General features: G+C 42.2%; 1 protein-coding gene across 12 annotated transcripts in view; it reads right to left on the bottom strand.

The window, feature by feature from the left end:
* The window catches only part of CAMK2G (calcium/calmodulin dependent protein kinase II gamma), a 119,099-nt gene that overhangs the window by 60,283 nt on the left and 41,099 nt on the right, over window positions 1-17,717 (bottom strand). For all 12 annotated transcript variants that reach the window (XM_058842104.1, XM_058842108.1, XM_058842113.1 and 9 more), the window contains exon 3: window positions 5,687-5,746. In XM_058842104.1, coding sequence (XP_058698087.1) covers window positions 5,687-5,746 — 60 coding nt within the window. The remainder of the gene's footprint in view (window positions 1-5,686; window positions 5,747-17,717) is intronic.

Raw genomic sequence — 17,717 nt, 5'->3', positions numbered from 1 at the left:
GTCCCAACTGCAAAGGCAGTCTGGATGCCTGCAGCCGAATGAAAACAAGGAAATCTGCTGTTTACAGCAAAACACAGCCTACGTTTTTTTTTTTTCTTGTTCACTAAGGAAGCAGTTCAAATCTCTTGTTAATGAAAAGGTGATAAGAAAACATTTCAAATGGCAGTCGGGGGAAATACTGAGGGTTTTGTTATCAAGACTAGTATCTTAAAATGAGGAATGAGTGAACCTGAAGTTCTGGCTGATACCATCAAGACAACAAACCCAGTATTAAGTCTGCAGACGTGACCCATGCACCCTGTTTCCCACAAAGGTTCATAATGAGCATGGTGGGATTCTCCAGCTGGGCTGTACACAGAAGCACAGCATCCTTCTTTCTGTCTTTGCTCCACATCACACCTCAATTGTAATCGTCATTTAAGGGCACACAAACTGGAGCCCTTTTCTTTTACACATCCATCAAAATCGCTCCCACAGCTCAGAGGTACTGGGAGGACAGACCACTTGTCAAAGGAAATTAAACTCAACTGGGTCAAAAGAAATTCTTCTAATTCACAGGAGATTTCTATACCATTTCCTCCCCATTTTAAATAAGGACACATCCAAAATTGGGGTTTTATGCTGAGAAAAGCCAACGGATAGAAGTTAAAATAAGAAGAATTCAGGTGCAAGTATATTTTGGAGAAGAAGTCTGAAGTAGGAAAAACCTGAAAAAGCAATAATTCTGATAGATGCTGAGGACAGCATTTCACCACTGCTATAAACTCCCTCAAAGAAATTAACTCTGAAGCAGTTCAGCAGAGGACACAAAGGCAGAAATCAGAAAAATTATTTGGTGCTAGCTCTTGGGCTACTACCAACCTCTCTTAAAAGATGTGTTTTTATTATTCTAGACCTAAGTGCATGCAGTTCTTCACAGCAATGGCCTGCCATGAGCTGGGGCACAATGACCAACCAGAAGTGCTTGGTTCCAACTATGAACAAAAGATATTCAAGAACTACTTTTGTACAGTTGGATGAAAAATACCTAAGAAAGAGTACAGATCAAGTGGTGACAAATCCAGAGAAGAGGCTCATATTTAGACTGCCATAACAAAAAAAATTTAGGAGAAGGCTAACACCTAGTACACACTGTAGACAAAATCCATACACAGAACAGACTTCTGCTCTGTACACTGAACAAGCCACAGCCTTACCTTTGTAGGACAAGGCTAGAAAAGACTTTCCAAAGCTATGAATGATGATTTTGATGAAATTTTGCATCATTATTGCTTTGGGAATCCTAAGACAGGAAAGGTCACATTTAACACTTTTCTGAACTTCACATCTGCACTGAACAAACCTGTAGAAAGATTCTAGGGTTCCCAGCTCTGTCACTGCTTTAAACATTTGATGGGTAGCAGGAAGCATGGGAAAAAAATGAATGTTCCACAAGACAGTGTCTTTAGTGGATGAACTATAGGACTTAAAAATCAAATTCAGATTTTCAGCCTGACTAAAGTTTTCAACTAAGCAAGAGACCAAAAGAGCTATTCCTGTAAGCAAGAGTTGATATTCAAGACATTTTAAGTTTAGGTCTGATCTTAGCAATTGCACAAGTTTCAGCAGCACAGTCAGCATAGCATCTGCAAATGAAATGTCAGGGCCATGAGTGTTCTTATAGAAATCTGCCTCTTTCCAGGAAAACAGGGGTCAAGGGAGAAGCAGCTGTATCATTCTCTTTTACATGTTCACGAATACGTCCATGTCTAATGTCACAAGAACTACACGTAAGTGAATCAATGGAGCACTAAATTGTTCTAGAAGTGGAATTTCCCACAGAGCCATAACTCTTGCCAACTTCCACAGGCACTTTATCTCTTTATGGACAGTGGGGTTTTAATGATGTTGTCTTCTGCCTCTTTTACATACCCATATCCTCAGTAATGGGTGCCTTTTTTGAAAAGAACAGATCACTGACTAATCTCTGTCCAATTCTGCTGTATCTGATGACCATGGCTGGCAAATGGCTCTCTGGGCCAGAATGCTAAGTTCTCTAGAAGCTGTCAGAAGGACAAAGAACAAACTGAAATTTAGGGAAAGAAGTCCTTCCTCTACTGAAGTATGACCAGCTATAATGACACATTCCATATCACACACACCATAAATTGGAAAACAGAAGAAAATAGCCTCAAGTCAACTTTCTTTTGTCTAGATAAAAAAAACCTTATTGCAACCAAGCTTTTAGGAGGATTACTCCACTGTGATTACCTTGGCCATAATGTGCATCTAAAGACAAGGCAAATACCCAACTACAGAGCCAAAGCTGTAATTAGAGCTGATATTTGATGAAGGCATGTTAGAATAACTTGGAAAGCACTCATTTCAGGAGGCAATAGCAAATGGAAATATCACTGCTACTTTGTATCTACAGAAATCTTTATTTTATCAGAGTATCAGAGAATTTTATCAGAGTAGCAGTGTTACAGTCAGTGCATCGCAGTCCAGAATCAACTGTCTGGCAGTAGATGTATAAGACCACAAATTCAACAAGAGGTTTGCTTTATATCCTGTATACAGGCAAGAGAGAAAAGCAGTCTGCCTCATAGAGTTCTAACTTTCAGTCTTCTGCCCCAGACTCACTCACTACAGGCTCCAGTCACCACAGAAGACCGTGATTTGTTGCAACACAGTTTGCAACAAAACCAGTAACAACAAAACTTGAAATGGAAAGCAAGTGCAAAAGCTGCAGAATTCTTTATGGTTTGTGCAGTGTTAATCACATAGCTCACACTGAGGCAACACACTAAGTACTCACCCACAAGAGTTTACAGCATGGAATGCCAGTAACTAGGTGATTACTAACTGCTAATACACATTTCAAGGAAAAAAACCCACTATATCAGAACAACATGTTTCACTTCTATGACAACATAACAAGCCCAGGGCACATGGAAGCAGCACTGCATGTAGCATCTGGACTTCAGCAAGGCTTCTGACAGCATCTTACATGCTCTTTCCACAAGCAATTAAGAAAAAAATGTGTATTCAAAACTAGCTGACAACAGTATATACAACTCATTGAAAAATACTCAGAATTGATCGTTGTCAAACTGGAACAATGTATCAAGTGATATCTTCAAGAGCTTGACTGGAGTCCAACAGTATTCAACGCTGTTTTTAACTATCTACATGATTCAATATATGGCATTGCTGTTATAGAGCATGTTACTGTGGGAGCTGCAACCCTTTTAAACTACCAGAAGATAAATCAAAATGGTTTTGACAAATGTGGAGGGGGGATCCCACAGACTGGATTTCTTTGTGTCTTTTTTAATAAAGACAAAATTAATATACAGTTCAATAGGGATCCTCATTTATGCAAGATGGAAAAATTATTTGTTTGCCAGAAGTTGTGCAGAAAGTAGTCCGGACCAATAATGTGTCAGAAAACAAATGTATAAACAATATATTTAAATGAAAAGCTTCAAAGGTTGTTGTACAAAACAAACATCTTGGGTGGGACAGATAAATTGCTTTCAGGTGCAATTCTTTCCCCTCTGGATAGCAGTGACACGACCTCTGTCATGTCCAGTTTTGGGCATCACATTTCTAGAAAGATATGAAGCAACTGGAGAGAGTCCAGAGAAGGAGGAGGGGGAAAAGGAAAAAAAGTTCTGGAGGTCTAGAAAATATGACATATGAGAAAAGATTGAAAGAACTAGGTTTGTTTAGTCTGAAGAAAAAGACTAAGAAGAGACATTATAACAGTCTTCAAATATGTAGAAGATTGTTATAAGAAAGAAAAGCTACTTTCCACAGATACTCCAGATAAAACTAGAAACAACAAGCTAAGAGAAAGGCAAATTATGTTTTTAATGTTTAACTGACAGAAAAATTAAACATTTGAAATACTGCCACCAGAGGCTGTGAAAGGATTAAAGGTTTTTAAGTACAAACACGCCTGGAACCAGCCAGGTATAAAAGATTTTCACAGGACTGCTGAAAGAACCGTATGTCTTCTTGAGGTCTTATTCAACACACTTTGGTTCTGTGTTGTAGGCATAAAAATTAACTCCTTTATTTTTATTTGTGAGCACTCAGTGAGTTTACAATGACTAGTTCCTTTTCTTAATAGAAAAACTGCTCTTTCTAGGAAGACAAGAAAGTCTCTGTAGAAAATGCAAGGACCACTGACATTCCCCCAAACAGTGTTTTTCCACAACAGAACAGGAGACAAGCACTGCCACTTGTTACAAGTGTAGAATTGAACCAGGAATGTGATACATTTCTCTATCCATGCTGTTTACTTATAAGAGTGGTTTTTCTTACGTGTGTAAGATATACTCTGTGAGAGGTTTGGAAAGAAAAGATGTAAGAAATTATGAAAAGGAGAGATGATGCAAGTGAAGGTCAAAATAAAGTGAGATCACCTACTAAACAAAGTATAGCAAGTCTTACAGAGCAAATAAAGTGCAAAAACTAGAGTTTCAGTCACTCTGAATACTGCCGAGAAATACATTTACTGGCTAATATATTCATTAGTGCAAATTCCTGCAGAAGGTGGCCCCTGGTCCTCTCAAGCCATACCACAGCTACACTCAGATGCAAGAAAGCTCTTTCTGATTAAAAGCTGCTGCTAAGGAACTTTGTGAGGTCCTGAGCTTGTGGAAATTGCGTGTTCATCACACACGGAACAGAGTACAGATGCCAGTCCATGGGGTATGGTCTAAGGCACCTTTCCTCTCCCAGACCTTCAGAGGACAGGAGCAAATGATTACAAAGCTGAAAGGCAGAAGACCAGAGAGATGCCCTTAAAGTATTATCTCCACTGACTGAGTTATGCAAAAGTAATACAAAGTAATACATCATAGTCTTCCCAGGAATGGATATTTAACTGTGGTTTGGTTAAAAGTGGCAGTTTGGTATTTCTTAATGTTTTCTTAAATAAATTAGCTCAAATCAGATTGTAGCTAGGATCCTAGAGGCTTTATTTATTTTAAAAAGCTAAAAAGAGGATTATTAATGGTCCAAGCTTCCATGGTGCTTTGGAACTAGATAAAAATCCATGCCCTCTCTCTACACTTCAGTAAATAAGCTAGGTTTTTTATGTTATGCCTTATTTTGCCTCCCTCTGTATTTTTAGACAAACTATTCCCTTTGCTCCAGTACTCTTTTTTTCCCCCCCTTCAATATGGGCAATTCAGTTTTGGTCTCTTGTTTTCAGAGTATGCGGCCACTGCAATGAGAGGAGCTGAAGTATTAGCCCACCTCCCTTTAACTTCAGGCATGTCTCTGAATACAGCATTTAAACTGGCATGTCAGTAAGGCCCAAGGAGAACAAACAGAAGACAGATGTAGGGGAAACAAACACAACACCTCACTCCCACTGTGGAATGTCAGATGAGCAGACAAGGGCCATGCATCACCCAAAGAGCAGGGACAGCTCTGCAGGGGTGAGCAGGCGGGAACACAATACTCTTTGTGAACGACTGGGTCAGGATGCTAAGGAATGGGTTTGCTAAGGAATGGGACATGGTTGGATGCAGAATTTGTCTAAGAGATAAACTACTGAGGTGACTTCAACAGGCAACTTTGATGAGCTGTTATGAACATTCTGAATACATCTGCTCTCTTACAGCACGCTAGCTGAGACACATTGCTACTCCTGTCCCACCCCCACCCCTCTGAGCTCAAGGAAGTTTACCAATATTTGGATGCTTTAGAAGTCGGCAAATTCGGGCTTCACGTTCCAGTTTCTGGTGATCTGAAAGAGAATAAAAAACAAGGTGTTAGGCACCACAACTCTGCCTTAATTAAGCTCTTGCTCATATTCAACAGAGAGGAATACAGTGACCCAGCAGACATCCCAAAGGCTGGGAACAGCTGGAATATGTCTGTCTCCCAAAACTTCACAACCATTTCAGGTGAGGGCTATGTAGCTGAGGCTGCACAAGGACTACTGCTCCCACATCAAAGCCAGCACTAAACTGGTATTGCATTGATTCAAAGTGACTAGCTGCAGAATGAAAGGCACCACTCTTCCATCAGCTTCCCAAATATGCAAAGCCACTTCCAGTGAGACCCCTTCAGGGAGAAATCCTTTCTCCAGTGCTGGACACCAGGAGAAAAAGTCTCAGAAGAAATAACACACATGAAATGGGACAAGGAACTGCTTCCACTCCAAAGAAACACTGCGAAAGAAGGGCAGAGTAGGAGGGAGAAATACACAGCTCCTGCTACTGCACAGCCAGCACATGAAGTAGGGAACTCTGCCAGCTTCAGTGAACTGTAAAGGTAACCATACTTCAGAACCCATGGACAGACTCACTGGTGAAATGCTGATCATGCACTTAGAAATCTCCAGGCAAGAAGTTCTGCTCAAATGCTAAGTTTGCTTATTCCAGCCCAAAGGCAACATCAGTTCAAGCACGACATTCATCTGGATTAAAGAAAAATATCAAGGAGAGTAAAAAATGCGTGAGTTCAAGGAAAGGAGAAGTTGGAGCAACTCTGCCTTTCTCAGCCAAGAAGCAGGGGGCTTTCTAGCCCCTGAGACTTTTCACTACAGCAGTGGTTGACTCCTGAATTTACACCACAACACCCCCATCTTCTCCTGTGAAATGCTCACCCTGGACAAGCACAGATTGACTGAAAGGAACTGAGGGAGACAAAAATCTTTTAGGCAGCCATGGCAGCTGCTAAAATCTAGACTTTTGTGGATGCAGATGCCTAGAACAAGACAAGAACATCCTGTCCTTGGATTTCCCATTCCAGCCATCTGAAGAACATAGCAAAGGGAAGTAGCAGCCCCTGCCCACTCTTGACATTTTCTCTCTAGCATACCTTCAGCACAGGTGTGACTCTGCCTCCCTGTGACACACAGACCTTCAGGAGTAAGCAGGACCCTTGGCTGGTTGGACTACTCAAATAGATCACTGGTAGGAATGCAGCACCCTTTGATTTATAGGAACCCTACTAGAGATCCATATCAACACAACTGCACTGCACTACTCTACCTGAAAATTGCCAGTTCAGCTCCTTGGTATATGCATCATCCTCCCTTCCCTCTATAAAGAAGGCTTTGGGCAATTGTTCTCTTCCCCATGAGCAGAAGACAGAGACTGAGCCAAATCTCAGCACAGAACACTTTTCTCTCCCAGGCTGGGAATAGAAGCTCAGGGCATTGCACGATTCCTGTCTTCTTTTCCACTGCTGAACTATAGAAAATGTCCCAATTAATACTTTATAGGGCTGAGATGTGCTTACATCCTCATCTGCTATTGTTCAGGGATGGGGGAAGGTAAATTACTCCTTTCATCTCTCCTTCCTTCTCAGTCCTGAAAATTATTGTTGTTGTTGCATATATTTTAGAGTTCTATGCCAGAACCACTCTCCAATAAAATACCAGGCAGCAAGAAAGCCTGGAGAGCTTCCATGCTCCTGAGGCCTTGGTGCAGTGCAAGCACTTTTTCATCTGCATTGGTTGGGAGGGGTGGGGGTGTCTTTGCTTCCCTTTTAGCAGCATCTCTCACAAATGAAGTTTTGCAAAACACAGTTGCAAAGTAACAGACCGTGCTGCACACTCTGCACTCAGGATAGATTCTCACCGCAGGACAACAGTTTAAGATAAAATATCCACAGCCTGCTAGTATGCTTCAGCCTTGCAAATTCCCCACTTTCCCCCTCAGCTCTACTTGGAACTCCCACAGAAGGGGATCCTTCATCCACCCAGATCACGTTGCCCTCGTGCACAGCTATACTTGCTGAGAATCTGTTCCCAAGTACAAGGACACAGAGAAGCAGACAGCAAAAACAGCTGAGCAAAGGGGGAAGAAGAGGCAAGAGCTCACCACGTGCTACTCAGCTACCAAGTCCTGACAGTCAGGACAGACAGCTGACAGGAGCAAGGCTCAAACAAAATGACATAACCATCAAAATGCCATGGGAGATGTAAATCAAGAGCAATTGCTCCCCTGAAATCCTACACCATCGTGCAGAGGGAGGGGAGCTGGCAGGGCAGCTAGTGTTCATGGGCAGCAGCCACACCAGAGCTTGTGACAAGAGGTCACCACCCCACACCCCATCCCTCCAGCACCACACAGCCTGGCCAGAGACCAGAGGAGGAGTACAGCACTCCGGTCACAAGGTACAGGAAACTATTTCTGGTCGGGGGGAAAGCATACCATACTCTTCTGTCTCCAGGGCAACAAAACAGGCTAACTCAAGCACAACTCCCAGAGAAAAAGCACACTCCAGCCCCGGGAGCACCAGCCCGCAGCAGTCAGCCGCCACAACTGAGAGCAGCGAAAGGTCAGGCTGGGCGGGTTTCCTGCCGCGAGTCCTAGAGGATCACAGCTCCTGTTCCTGCAGGATCATTCGTCCTGTTCCAGGCAGCACCAGCACACAGCCCAAGCAGTGCCTTGATAAATGCTCCCCCATCCCCAAAGGTCTTCATCACCCAGTGGCCTTTGGCACGGTCTAAACGTTCGACTTTTATCAAATCAGCACCAGAGTCAATTTGGTAGTTGTGGGGAACAGCCTGGTACCTAAATGCATAAGGAATAAAAACAGAATCTCAATTTTCTACCTTACTCTGGTCTAACAAAGGTTTGTTTCCAGTAGGAGACAAAACATCCAAATTTTTAAAGTCCAGCAGAGAAGTAACTGTGTTTGTTTTAACACTTTTTTTATACAGGGTCTCTCTAAACTTTAAAATGCAAAGTAGTCTTAAGTGTATTAAAATAACAATGAAAAGATCCCTTCCGTACCAAGAGCTTGCAAAGAAATAATTTCTCCTCCCTCTGCCCTAAAGATAAAACTTATTTCTGCAAGTCATTTACGGAGTGGAGGTGTTTATTCCTAATGCACAGTGGAACAATACCTCATAGCTAACAGGAACACAACACATCTGACCTACCTTACAGGATTCTAGGCCTGGGACATTGGGCCTATTTCCCACCTTTCACAAAACTGTGAAATTCAACCAGTAATTTCCATAATTTGCCTAAAACAAAGTATATCCTCTAGAAAACATAAGGGTTCACATTCAAGACTTCAAGTGATAAATAAAGTCATACACCCACAGAAATTACTCCAAATGTTAGCTATCCTTCCTGTTAAAAGTCGGCACTGCTGTTCCAAGTCTGAATTCATCTACCTTCTGCTTCCAAATATTGGATTTCATTAAGCTCTTTTCCTGCTATGTTACAGAGCTGTCTAGCTCTGAACAATAGCTGATGCTTAAAACTTAAGTACAGGATATTACAAACACTCATCTAATATTCATTTACTGTTTTCCAGCCAAAAAAAAAAAAAAAATCTTGCTATTTGGAAAATTATTCTATCTGCAGTCTGAAGCAATGAGTATCTACACAGACAGGAAAGTGCAGTCTATGAATCTCTTTTGTAGCAAAACTTCAAATGTAAACACTTGGGAAGATGGTGATTAAAAACAAGAGAAAACTTGCTCATTTTTGATACACAAACTAAGGTGTGAATATCTATTTATCTTTATCAGTCCTTTATACAATATGATTTTTGTATCTCTGTTTAGCATGTAAACCTACATTTAACCCAAGTACCTTTAACATCATTGCTCTGCAAACATAGCACTGTCACTCTAGTGACATTACTGCTGGGTTTCTTTAGAACATACATGATGAGAAAATGTCTTTTAAAAGAACTGAGATTTCTTTGGGATGGGTTTTGATTTGGCTAGGAATTTACTTAAACAGAAAACGAGAGTGGCTGTATTAGCATAATCTGTAAGAGTTAAGGACCTATAAAAATGAAACTGCTGCATTTTACACAAACATGCAGTCTACTCACTGAGGCAGGACTCTTCATGCACAATGGGTGGACAGAAACAGCTGTGCACAATCAGTAAAGTCACTGCTGTAAGAAACTAACTGGGAAGGTTAAACCAACAACCCTGCCTGAGTACAGAAGGCAGCTGACCAATACCATCATAGTTTGTCCCAATCTTCCACAATGCATCAAACTTCACCAGATACTCAGGATAACTTGATGCTAAAGAAAGGTGTACCCAACAGAAATAAAATTCACAAACACCTGGAAATTTCCAGCAGAGTGTGGAATATGACTGGTTTTATATTGATGCACATTTCTTACTCTTTGCTAAGAAAGTAATTTTATTGTCTGACTAGTTCTGTCTGATATCCCAAGGATGTGGTGGCAGAGATGTATGAATAACATGAGACCAAATTTCTGGGCTCCATTTTTCTCCAAGGAAATAGTTCCCAGCTCATCCTCACCAGGTCTTTCTCCTAACAAGGGTACCCAACACCTGGAGAACATTTTCAGACACTGACAGGGTAGAGGATATCTACAAATCCCCGTCATCTAGAGCTGCAAAGTGAGAACATTTACATAACAACAACAACAAAAAGATGAAGAAAAAGTTCACTGTGCCTAATCAGCCTGTTAGGAAACTGTTTGAGGACAAGGGGCTGCCAGGTGAGCACAGGGAAACCTGTCTGCATGGAGCTGAGGTATGCTTATGAGAGGCAGAGCCTGGAGAATGACTCCTACCACAAACCCAAATAGGAGATTAGTCCCAAGTAGGCGGGGTGAGGGCCAAACCCGAGGCAGAGAGCAGGAGGAGCTGGTTAGGTGTCAGGAGCCAACACTGCCACCCTGCACTGGCAGCACAGCACAAGATCCCCCGACTTCTGACAGAGGTGTGATGCCCTGAGTGACTCCTGCTCCCAAGAGATGCACAGAGGGGTCCTCTTGCAGCTATGGGCAGCTGCCATGTGAACATTCTCCAGCCACAGCTTTGCCATAAGCTCCACTTATGGATCACTGGCCAGGGAGGCTCAAAGAGAAGTGCCCTTTGTGAATCCCATCCCCTCCACCTGCCCAAGGAACACTGAAATTGCTCTAGGAACAAATGTGAGCAAAAGCACACCTATTTCAGGTTATTCCCTCTTCTGACAAGAGGACGTAGAAGCCAGCATTAAAAACTAACTGAAATACCAGACACAACAATTATTGACATAAACAAAGATGCATCAGTAAAAGTGATTAATTTCACACCTACCAGAAAACAAAGTGTAAAAAACTTAATTCTAACATACTTTCTTCAACAAGAATCAGAAACACAGCACTGTTTCAAAATAGTTCCCTGTGCAAAGGACTACATCTACTGCAGCATTTACTGGTTTACTTTACCAAACTGCAGTTATACTGAGGTCTTGTGGCTGAGGCTCACTCTTTACTTAGTACACCTCCCTTAAGAAAGGAAAAAGGAAAAGGAGAGCGGGATAATTTTTAGCAGCCTAAATTTTAGCCACTTCAATGAAAAGGCAGATTCTTTCCTAAAGCAGTAAAAAGAAGCATCAAGAAAACTAACACTTAGATGTGAATCAGCTCTGTAATAAGAATCTATGTCATGAAATAAAAAACAGTGTTCCTCCCTTTACAAATGCATAATCTTCCTATTCTCAACTGGAATATACAATCTGGCTGCTCAATTCTGCAGTCCACCTGTCTTCAACCTGCATTAGAACCATGCTCTGTCCTTGCTGTTAAAGGAGGCTTGCAACTATCATTCCTGTGGGAACGAATTCTAGATTACATTTCTGAGAAAGGGAAGAGTCCGGAAGAAGAATCAAACTCAAAGCAATAAATTCAGTTTGATTGCTGTCATCATGCCAATTCCGGGAGATAGTCAATTGGTGCCAGCTGCTAGGATATCATTTGAGTTGCTTCAAGACAGAAATCGAATTTACATCAAATACATTTTGTAGTGCGAGACTAGTGTGAACCTTCAGGTTCCTTCATGCTTGTTTAAATTTAAATTTCCTCTCTGAAACATTCCCAGCAAAAGAGAGCTAGTTCTCTTATCCTGCACTTCAAGACACAGACTTTTCCCCATATTCTCTTATTTTTTCCAGCAAGACTGTACTACAGAACAACTGAGATGTCTCAGCATTTGCAACAGGGTAGCAGAGGACAGTATGCCATACCACACAACCACCTTAAACAGGAATACCAGCAAGTCTCACACTGACACCACTTCCCCATCTGCAGAATTAGTACAAACAAATATAAAAAATCATCCTAGGCCTTAGGAATGACCAGAGGTCCCCATCGATTCAGTATATCCTTTCTGACAAGAGCCAAGAGCAGATGCCTAAGGAAAAATGCAAAGAAAATAAGCATATAATGATCCCTCCCTCCCATTTCAGTGTTTCTACATTGCCATCTCAAAGACCAGCTAAAATTAATAAATCTGTAGAAGCATACTACTGCCACTGCAGGCAACATTTCTGAAAGCCAGAGTCTGTTTTCCAGCCTCTCAGTGCAGAATGATCCCAGTGCCACGATGTCCCAGGTGCGAGGGCAGACGGGCTCCCCCACCCAAACAGCTCCTCCAGCATCTCTGCTGTAGCAACTGTGCAAGCACCACAAAGTCACCGAGGGGAAGACACGTCTGGAGCCAGCATGTAAAGATGAAAGAGCCAAGCTCCACTTTTCTCAGCCATTGACAGCTAGAGAAATAAGACAGTGGCAAAATCCTCATCACTTGCCTTCAGCAACAGACAGAAGGAGGAGATTCAAGTGACAACATGACACAATAAACAAATATATGATTTCTTTCAAGAAATGCTGGCAAACATATTTTCTGAAAGCCTCTCCTCCAGTAAAACCACTAACATAACACCTTGTAACAGCCTTTTCCCATGCTCTCACAACTTCGCAGAAACAAACAGCTCCATGTGTAAAAGTGTAATACGACCCCTAACAGTACATATGCACACTGATCTTAAAGACAACCTGAAGTCCACACAGTTGGTCACACACACTAGTTTACACACATTAGCATCTGTGAACCCCTTGGTATTACTATACTGGAAAACAAAAACAAACAAATTAAATGGAACAATCTACATAAACTTAGCACAGTCTCCACTCTTCTGTTCAAGTAATGCAGAAATTAGACTTTGAACACCACAGAGTAGAAGTCAAGATGGTTTAAGTAATTCTATTTGTATCTCAAATGAGCACCCTGAAGAGTGGGCCAAGGCAATTTATTCTCTTTTCCTGCATTTCATTACCTTGTACTTACCTTGCAAAGATAATCTGATTGAAGGCAGATATTAATATGTATACAACAATGGCAAAAACCAAGAAAAACAGTTATTAAAAATACCTAGAAGAGAGGAATTTTTAAAAAAAAAGTCATAGTGTGCACCTTTTGACATTGTACTTTCTACACCTGTTGTCACTCAAAGCTGCCTTTTCTATTCACATGTATATTTTTCAGTTTATCAGCTAACAACTTGTCCAAAAATTTTCTCTGAATTATCCAGCAGGTGGACCTGGTAAGGGAAAGAGAATTCCTATCCACTTGTTTTTAGTAAGAGCACATGCATTGAGTAGTACCTACTGTACACCTTATAAAGCAAACCAGCAGCACACCAATGTGCACACCAAGAGGAAGTGGGGAGCTTGCGCTCTCACAGCCACCAGCAACTTTCCAGGAACTTCAAGAGTCAAAGGAGGTCAAATTAGTGAATCAGCACAGGCTCACTGCTATAGGTGAGAGCAATCTCTGTCGCAATTAATGATGTGAGCAGACTAAGTGTGCTTAAGCCTAACATGCTATTCTTTGCCTACAAAGGCACAGATAAAGACATATTGTGTGTTTTCTTTATCTCAGAGAGAATGTTAACCATTTGCTGAGGTTCTTGCCTAAGTTTGACCACAGCCAGCACTGCAAAGCAACATGAAATACAACCACATGGGCATTCAGGAAGCAGAAGGAGCAAGCACCCCAGCCATCCACTGCAGACATAGTCCTTGGCTTCAAACTTGAGCTAAACTCAGAATTCGCTAAAGGGAACTCCTTCTGACCTTGCTACAGCACCCAGAGAAGTTTTGTAAACCCCTTCATGAGACATCCCTCCACAATACACACTGGCCCCTCCCCACGAGCCACAGGCTCCTGCATCCCCTGCTCTTCAGGCTGTTTTAAAAACTTTCCTCTTCCCAGTCTTACTCAGCGAAGTGCAATGAGCCAAGTAGAGCCCAGTGGACTCAGCTGGAAGCCCTGGTGTCAATGCAGGCACTGAGAAATTAGCCAGCAGCATGACTGCACTAGGAGAGTGGAGGATACCTGCCTACAGAACAACTGACCAAAGAGGCCAAAGCACCACTGAGGCCCCAGTCAGAGTGTTCAATAAAATCTGACATGACATGCATGCTATCTCATGTGTGAGTCCTGTTTGTGGTCCACATTTCTCAGGGCTTATCAGTCCCTCTTGCTGGCAAGATAAACATCTCTCCATCTCTCCAGTCATCTTTCCCATGCTGCCAATGGGATATACAAAGCCTGTGTCAACTCTGCTTTATTCTGCTTTATTATTATCTGCTTTTCCCATCAAATATTTACTTTAGTTGCTAAAAAACAATGAAGAATTTCCAAGAGCCTCTGACTTGAATTTCATTCCCCCTCTTTTTCCCTGCTAACCATCAGTTTATTTCACGCCACTATGATGGAGGCAAGTCATAGGAGGAAGTATCCTTCCAGGTTTGATGGTGAATGAGTAGGATGGAAATGTTTCACCTCAGAGGTTGCCTGCAAAGCTGTGTGCTAGATTAACACCTACAGCCACGAAGTTGGGCTCTACAGTCCACTGCAATAATTAAGAGTTCTACAAAGTGACCATTAAAATTACCCATCACTCACCAACTCCACCACTTCTATTGGCTACTGCAAAGAATGCCATTTCTTGCTTTACAAATTTCTTCCTTGCTCAAGGTGGGATGGAACACAAGGAAATTCAGTGCTGCAGTGGGAGGTACTGGCAACAATTCCTGCGGCAGCAGATTGTAGCTCCCCTCTGAAGGAATACATCCTCCAGCTGACAAGAACAAAAATGTAGCCACCTTCCTCCTAATCTGAAGCAATGGAGATCATCAACCACAAATGCTGTCAGGCTGACAGAAGCACAGCAAAGGGCACAAATTATTTTATTTTATCTGCTGTGGCCAGGAGGCATTAGTGTACCCATCACAACCCCGACAGAGGAAGAAACATGGTGTAATTGCACACCCCCTTGGAATGGTGCAATTGCCCTGCTGGCCAGCCTGGCACGTTGGGGACATTTGCTTGAAGGTTCCCACTAAGTGTGTGGTGAGTGTAACAGCTTATTTTAGCTCTTCTTGGGCATATTACCGTGGGGTACAAACACAACTAGCAAAATGAATGGAGTTTTCAAACAGAAGATGCTGAGCTGCCCAGCTGTGAATGATCAAACAGCTTCCCCTTTCCTGCACCAAACCAGAACAAAATGACTACAACTCTGTCACGGTCATTTCAGACTCTGTATCTTGCAAGAAAACCTTCAGTTCGGAGTAGCTGTGTAGCCCAACTCTCAAAGCACAGCCCCCCACACTGTGTGCAACAGAGCCCTGCCTTCCCTTGTCCCTGCCCCACAGGCAGCACGCACATCTCCTTCCCCTGCTAAGGCTGTGTGGTTCAGCACATTTTCCTCCATTGTGCCTCCCTTAGCTTGCACTCTCCTCTGCAGCCCCACATCCTCCCAGTTTTAACAACTCAGGGAGAGACGGAGACATCCCTCTTCCTTTTGATGGCAGCCCCAGTCCTGCTCTCCCATCCCCAGTTTCCCATCTGCAAGGGCACCATTTATTTCTTTTTTAACTGCATTTTACAAGTAAATCACGTGCTCAGCTGCTAGTTTGGGTTCAGAGCCAAGAAACACGCCGGTGTATGGGGGAAGGGAGCCGATGTATTTTTTGTTTCATGTGACCAGCTTACCAGAAACTTCACTGAGACCAAGAGCAGATCCTCCACCAACACCCCTCCTTCACCACAGCCCCTGCCCCCAGACACTCTCACAGCAGAGGTGCAGAGCAAATGCACAACAGGAGAATCTGGCAACTCACATACCTACAGCCAACTATCATGTCCAAAAACAGGTGTGGCACCAGCTTTGCATCCCAGCAGACCCACTGAAGGCATACATTCAAGGAGCTCATCTCTCCTACAAAGGCTACGGCTCCCCCAGAGAAAGGGAGAAGTTGTGGGTTAGGAGATGCTGAGGCAGGAGGCTGCAGTAACAATGCTAACTTACACAAACACACCACAATATTTCGGTTAGAAAGTTGAGGGGAGTGTTTCAGATCCAAGAGGCTGGCTGCAGGATGCATGCTTAAATAAAGAGCATCCCAACATGCTCTCACAGAAACATTGGGAGGGGACAAGTGTTTTTTTAAAGAAATACACAGTTTAAAATTTGGGTGGGTTCTATATGCTTTCTGCAATGATATGGACAGGATAATATGCATGGCAGCATCTCTTAGCTCACACAGAGTTGTACAATAATATATTTCCTTAGGTGCCCTCTGGAGACCTCTCTTGAATTGCCCCTAGACTTATACAGCACAAGCAGAGATTTGGGAAAATAGAATTTTTGGCAATTTCTAAAAGACAGATAATTAAATGGTGGAAAAAATATGTTAGAAAACAAACAAAATATGCTCATAAATGAACAACTACTTCCATGGTACCTTTTTTTTGGAGAATCTCTAGGTGTCTAACAAATATTTACTTGTAAGGCCACAAAACCCTTGAAGAACAAGGTTTCTTTCCCTACCTTTAAAGAGCTGGAGAAGAAAAGTAGAGGTATCTAACCAGAGAACATGTCAGTGACAAGTCTGTGAGCAAATTCAGATCTTTGGAATCTGAGTCTTTCACTACCTTGTTTTTCATCCCTCTGCAGAAAGAGAAATGAAGATAAAAACAATGCAGTTCAGATCTAATGGATTTTGAACACTCAAAGCAAAAATTGATAGGGGCAGCATTAGTACTGCTGTGATACCTCATCATGTCTCACTCTGAGAAGCACAAAATCTGACTTCAATGGCATGCTAGGACCTAAGGAATTTTTATTATGAGTTCTGGTGTTCAGAATTGGAAAAAATATTTTTCTTTTTAAAAAACCCCCATATTTAGTCTCTTTGGGAACTGCCACCCAACAAAGACTACATTGCATTTGACAAGAGCACAGCCTGAAAATAGCTTCCTTCACATGAAAGCTCCAGATTTGGACAATCTGGTGTGCACAACAGCTTTAAAGTGGTCACCCTGTTCCATTACCATGCCTGCTTTCAGATTCTCAGGGAATGAGGCACCTGACTTGCACCTTTTTCCAAAAAAGCAGCTGTTATGCCACAGTTTTGATTTATTTTCTGGCTAAGTTAATTTCTTGTTTTGATCAGTGTTTAATGCTCCTGGCTAGATCAGTTTGGATCTTCTTTGCCTGGAGGCATTTAATGCTGCTACATTACCGTAATACTAATTTTAAGGTCATCTACATCTACCAAGCCTTTTGCTGTGATTTGGATCTAAATTATGTGGTTCATTTTGGAATTCAATTGCACAGCACCACATCGAGTCAATAGACACTTAGCAAATCTCAAGAGATGGTCAGATTTACTGATTAACAGACAACACACCCAGAACATTCTCACTGATGAAGTCCACCTCACCACAAAGAAAGACTGAAGATGAGGGGTTGAAACCGTAGCCCTCATGCTATCTCAGAGTACACAGCTCCGTAAATTGCTGCCCATCTGAGGCAAAAAATGAGAGGGGAAAGGGTGGTGTGTCAGATGGAGAAAGGAAACGCAGTGAAACAGTTATTAAAGTACTAGCACTGATGGCTACAAAGGAACTTTCTCTG

The sequence above is a fragment of the Poecile atricapillus genome, chromosome 6 (genome assembly GCF_030490865.1).
Source record: "Poecile atricapillus isolate bPoeAtr1 chromosome 6, bPoeAtr1.hap1, whole genome shotgun sequence".
Lineage (NCBI taxonomy): Eukaryota > Metazoa > Chordata > Aves > Passeriformes > Paridae > Poecile > Poecile atricapillus.
Note: the sequence above shows the minus strand (reverse complement) of the source record. Positions and strands in the feature narration are given on the sequence as shown.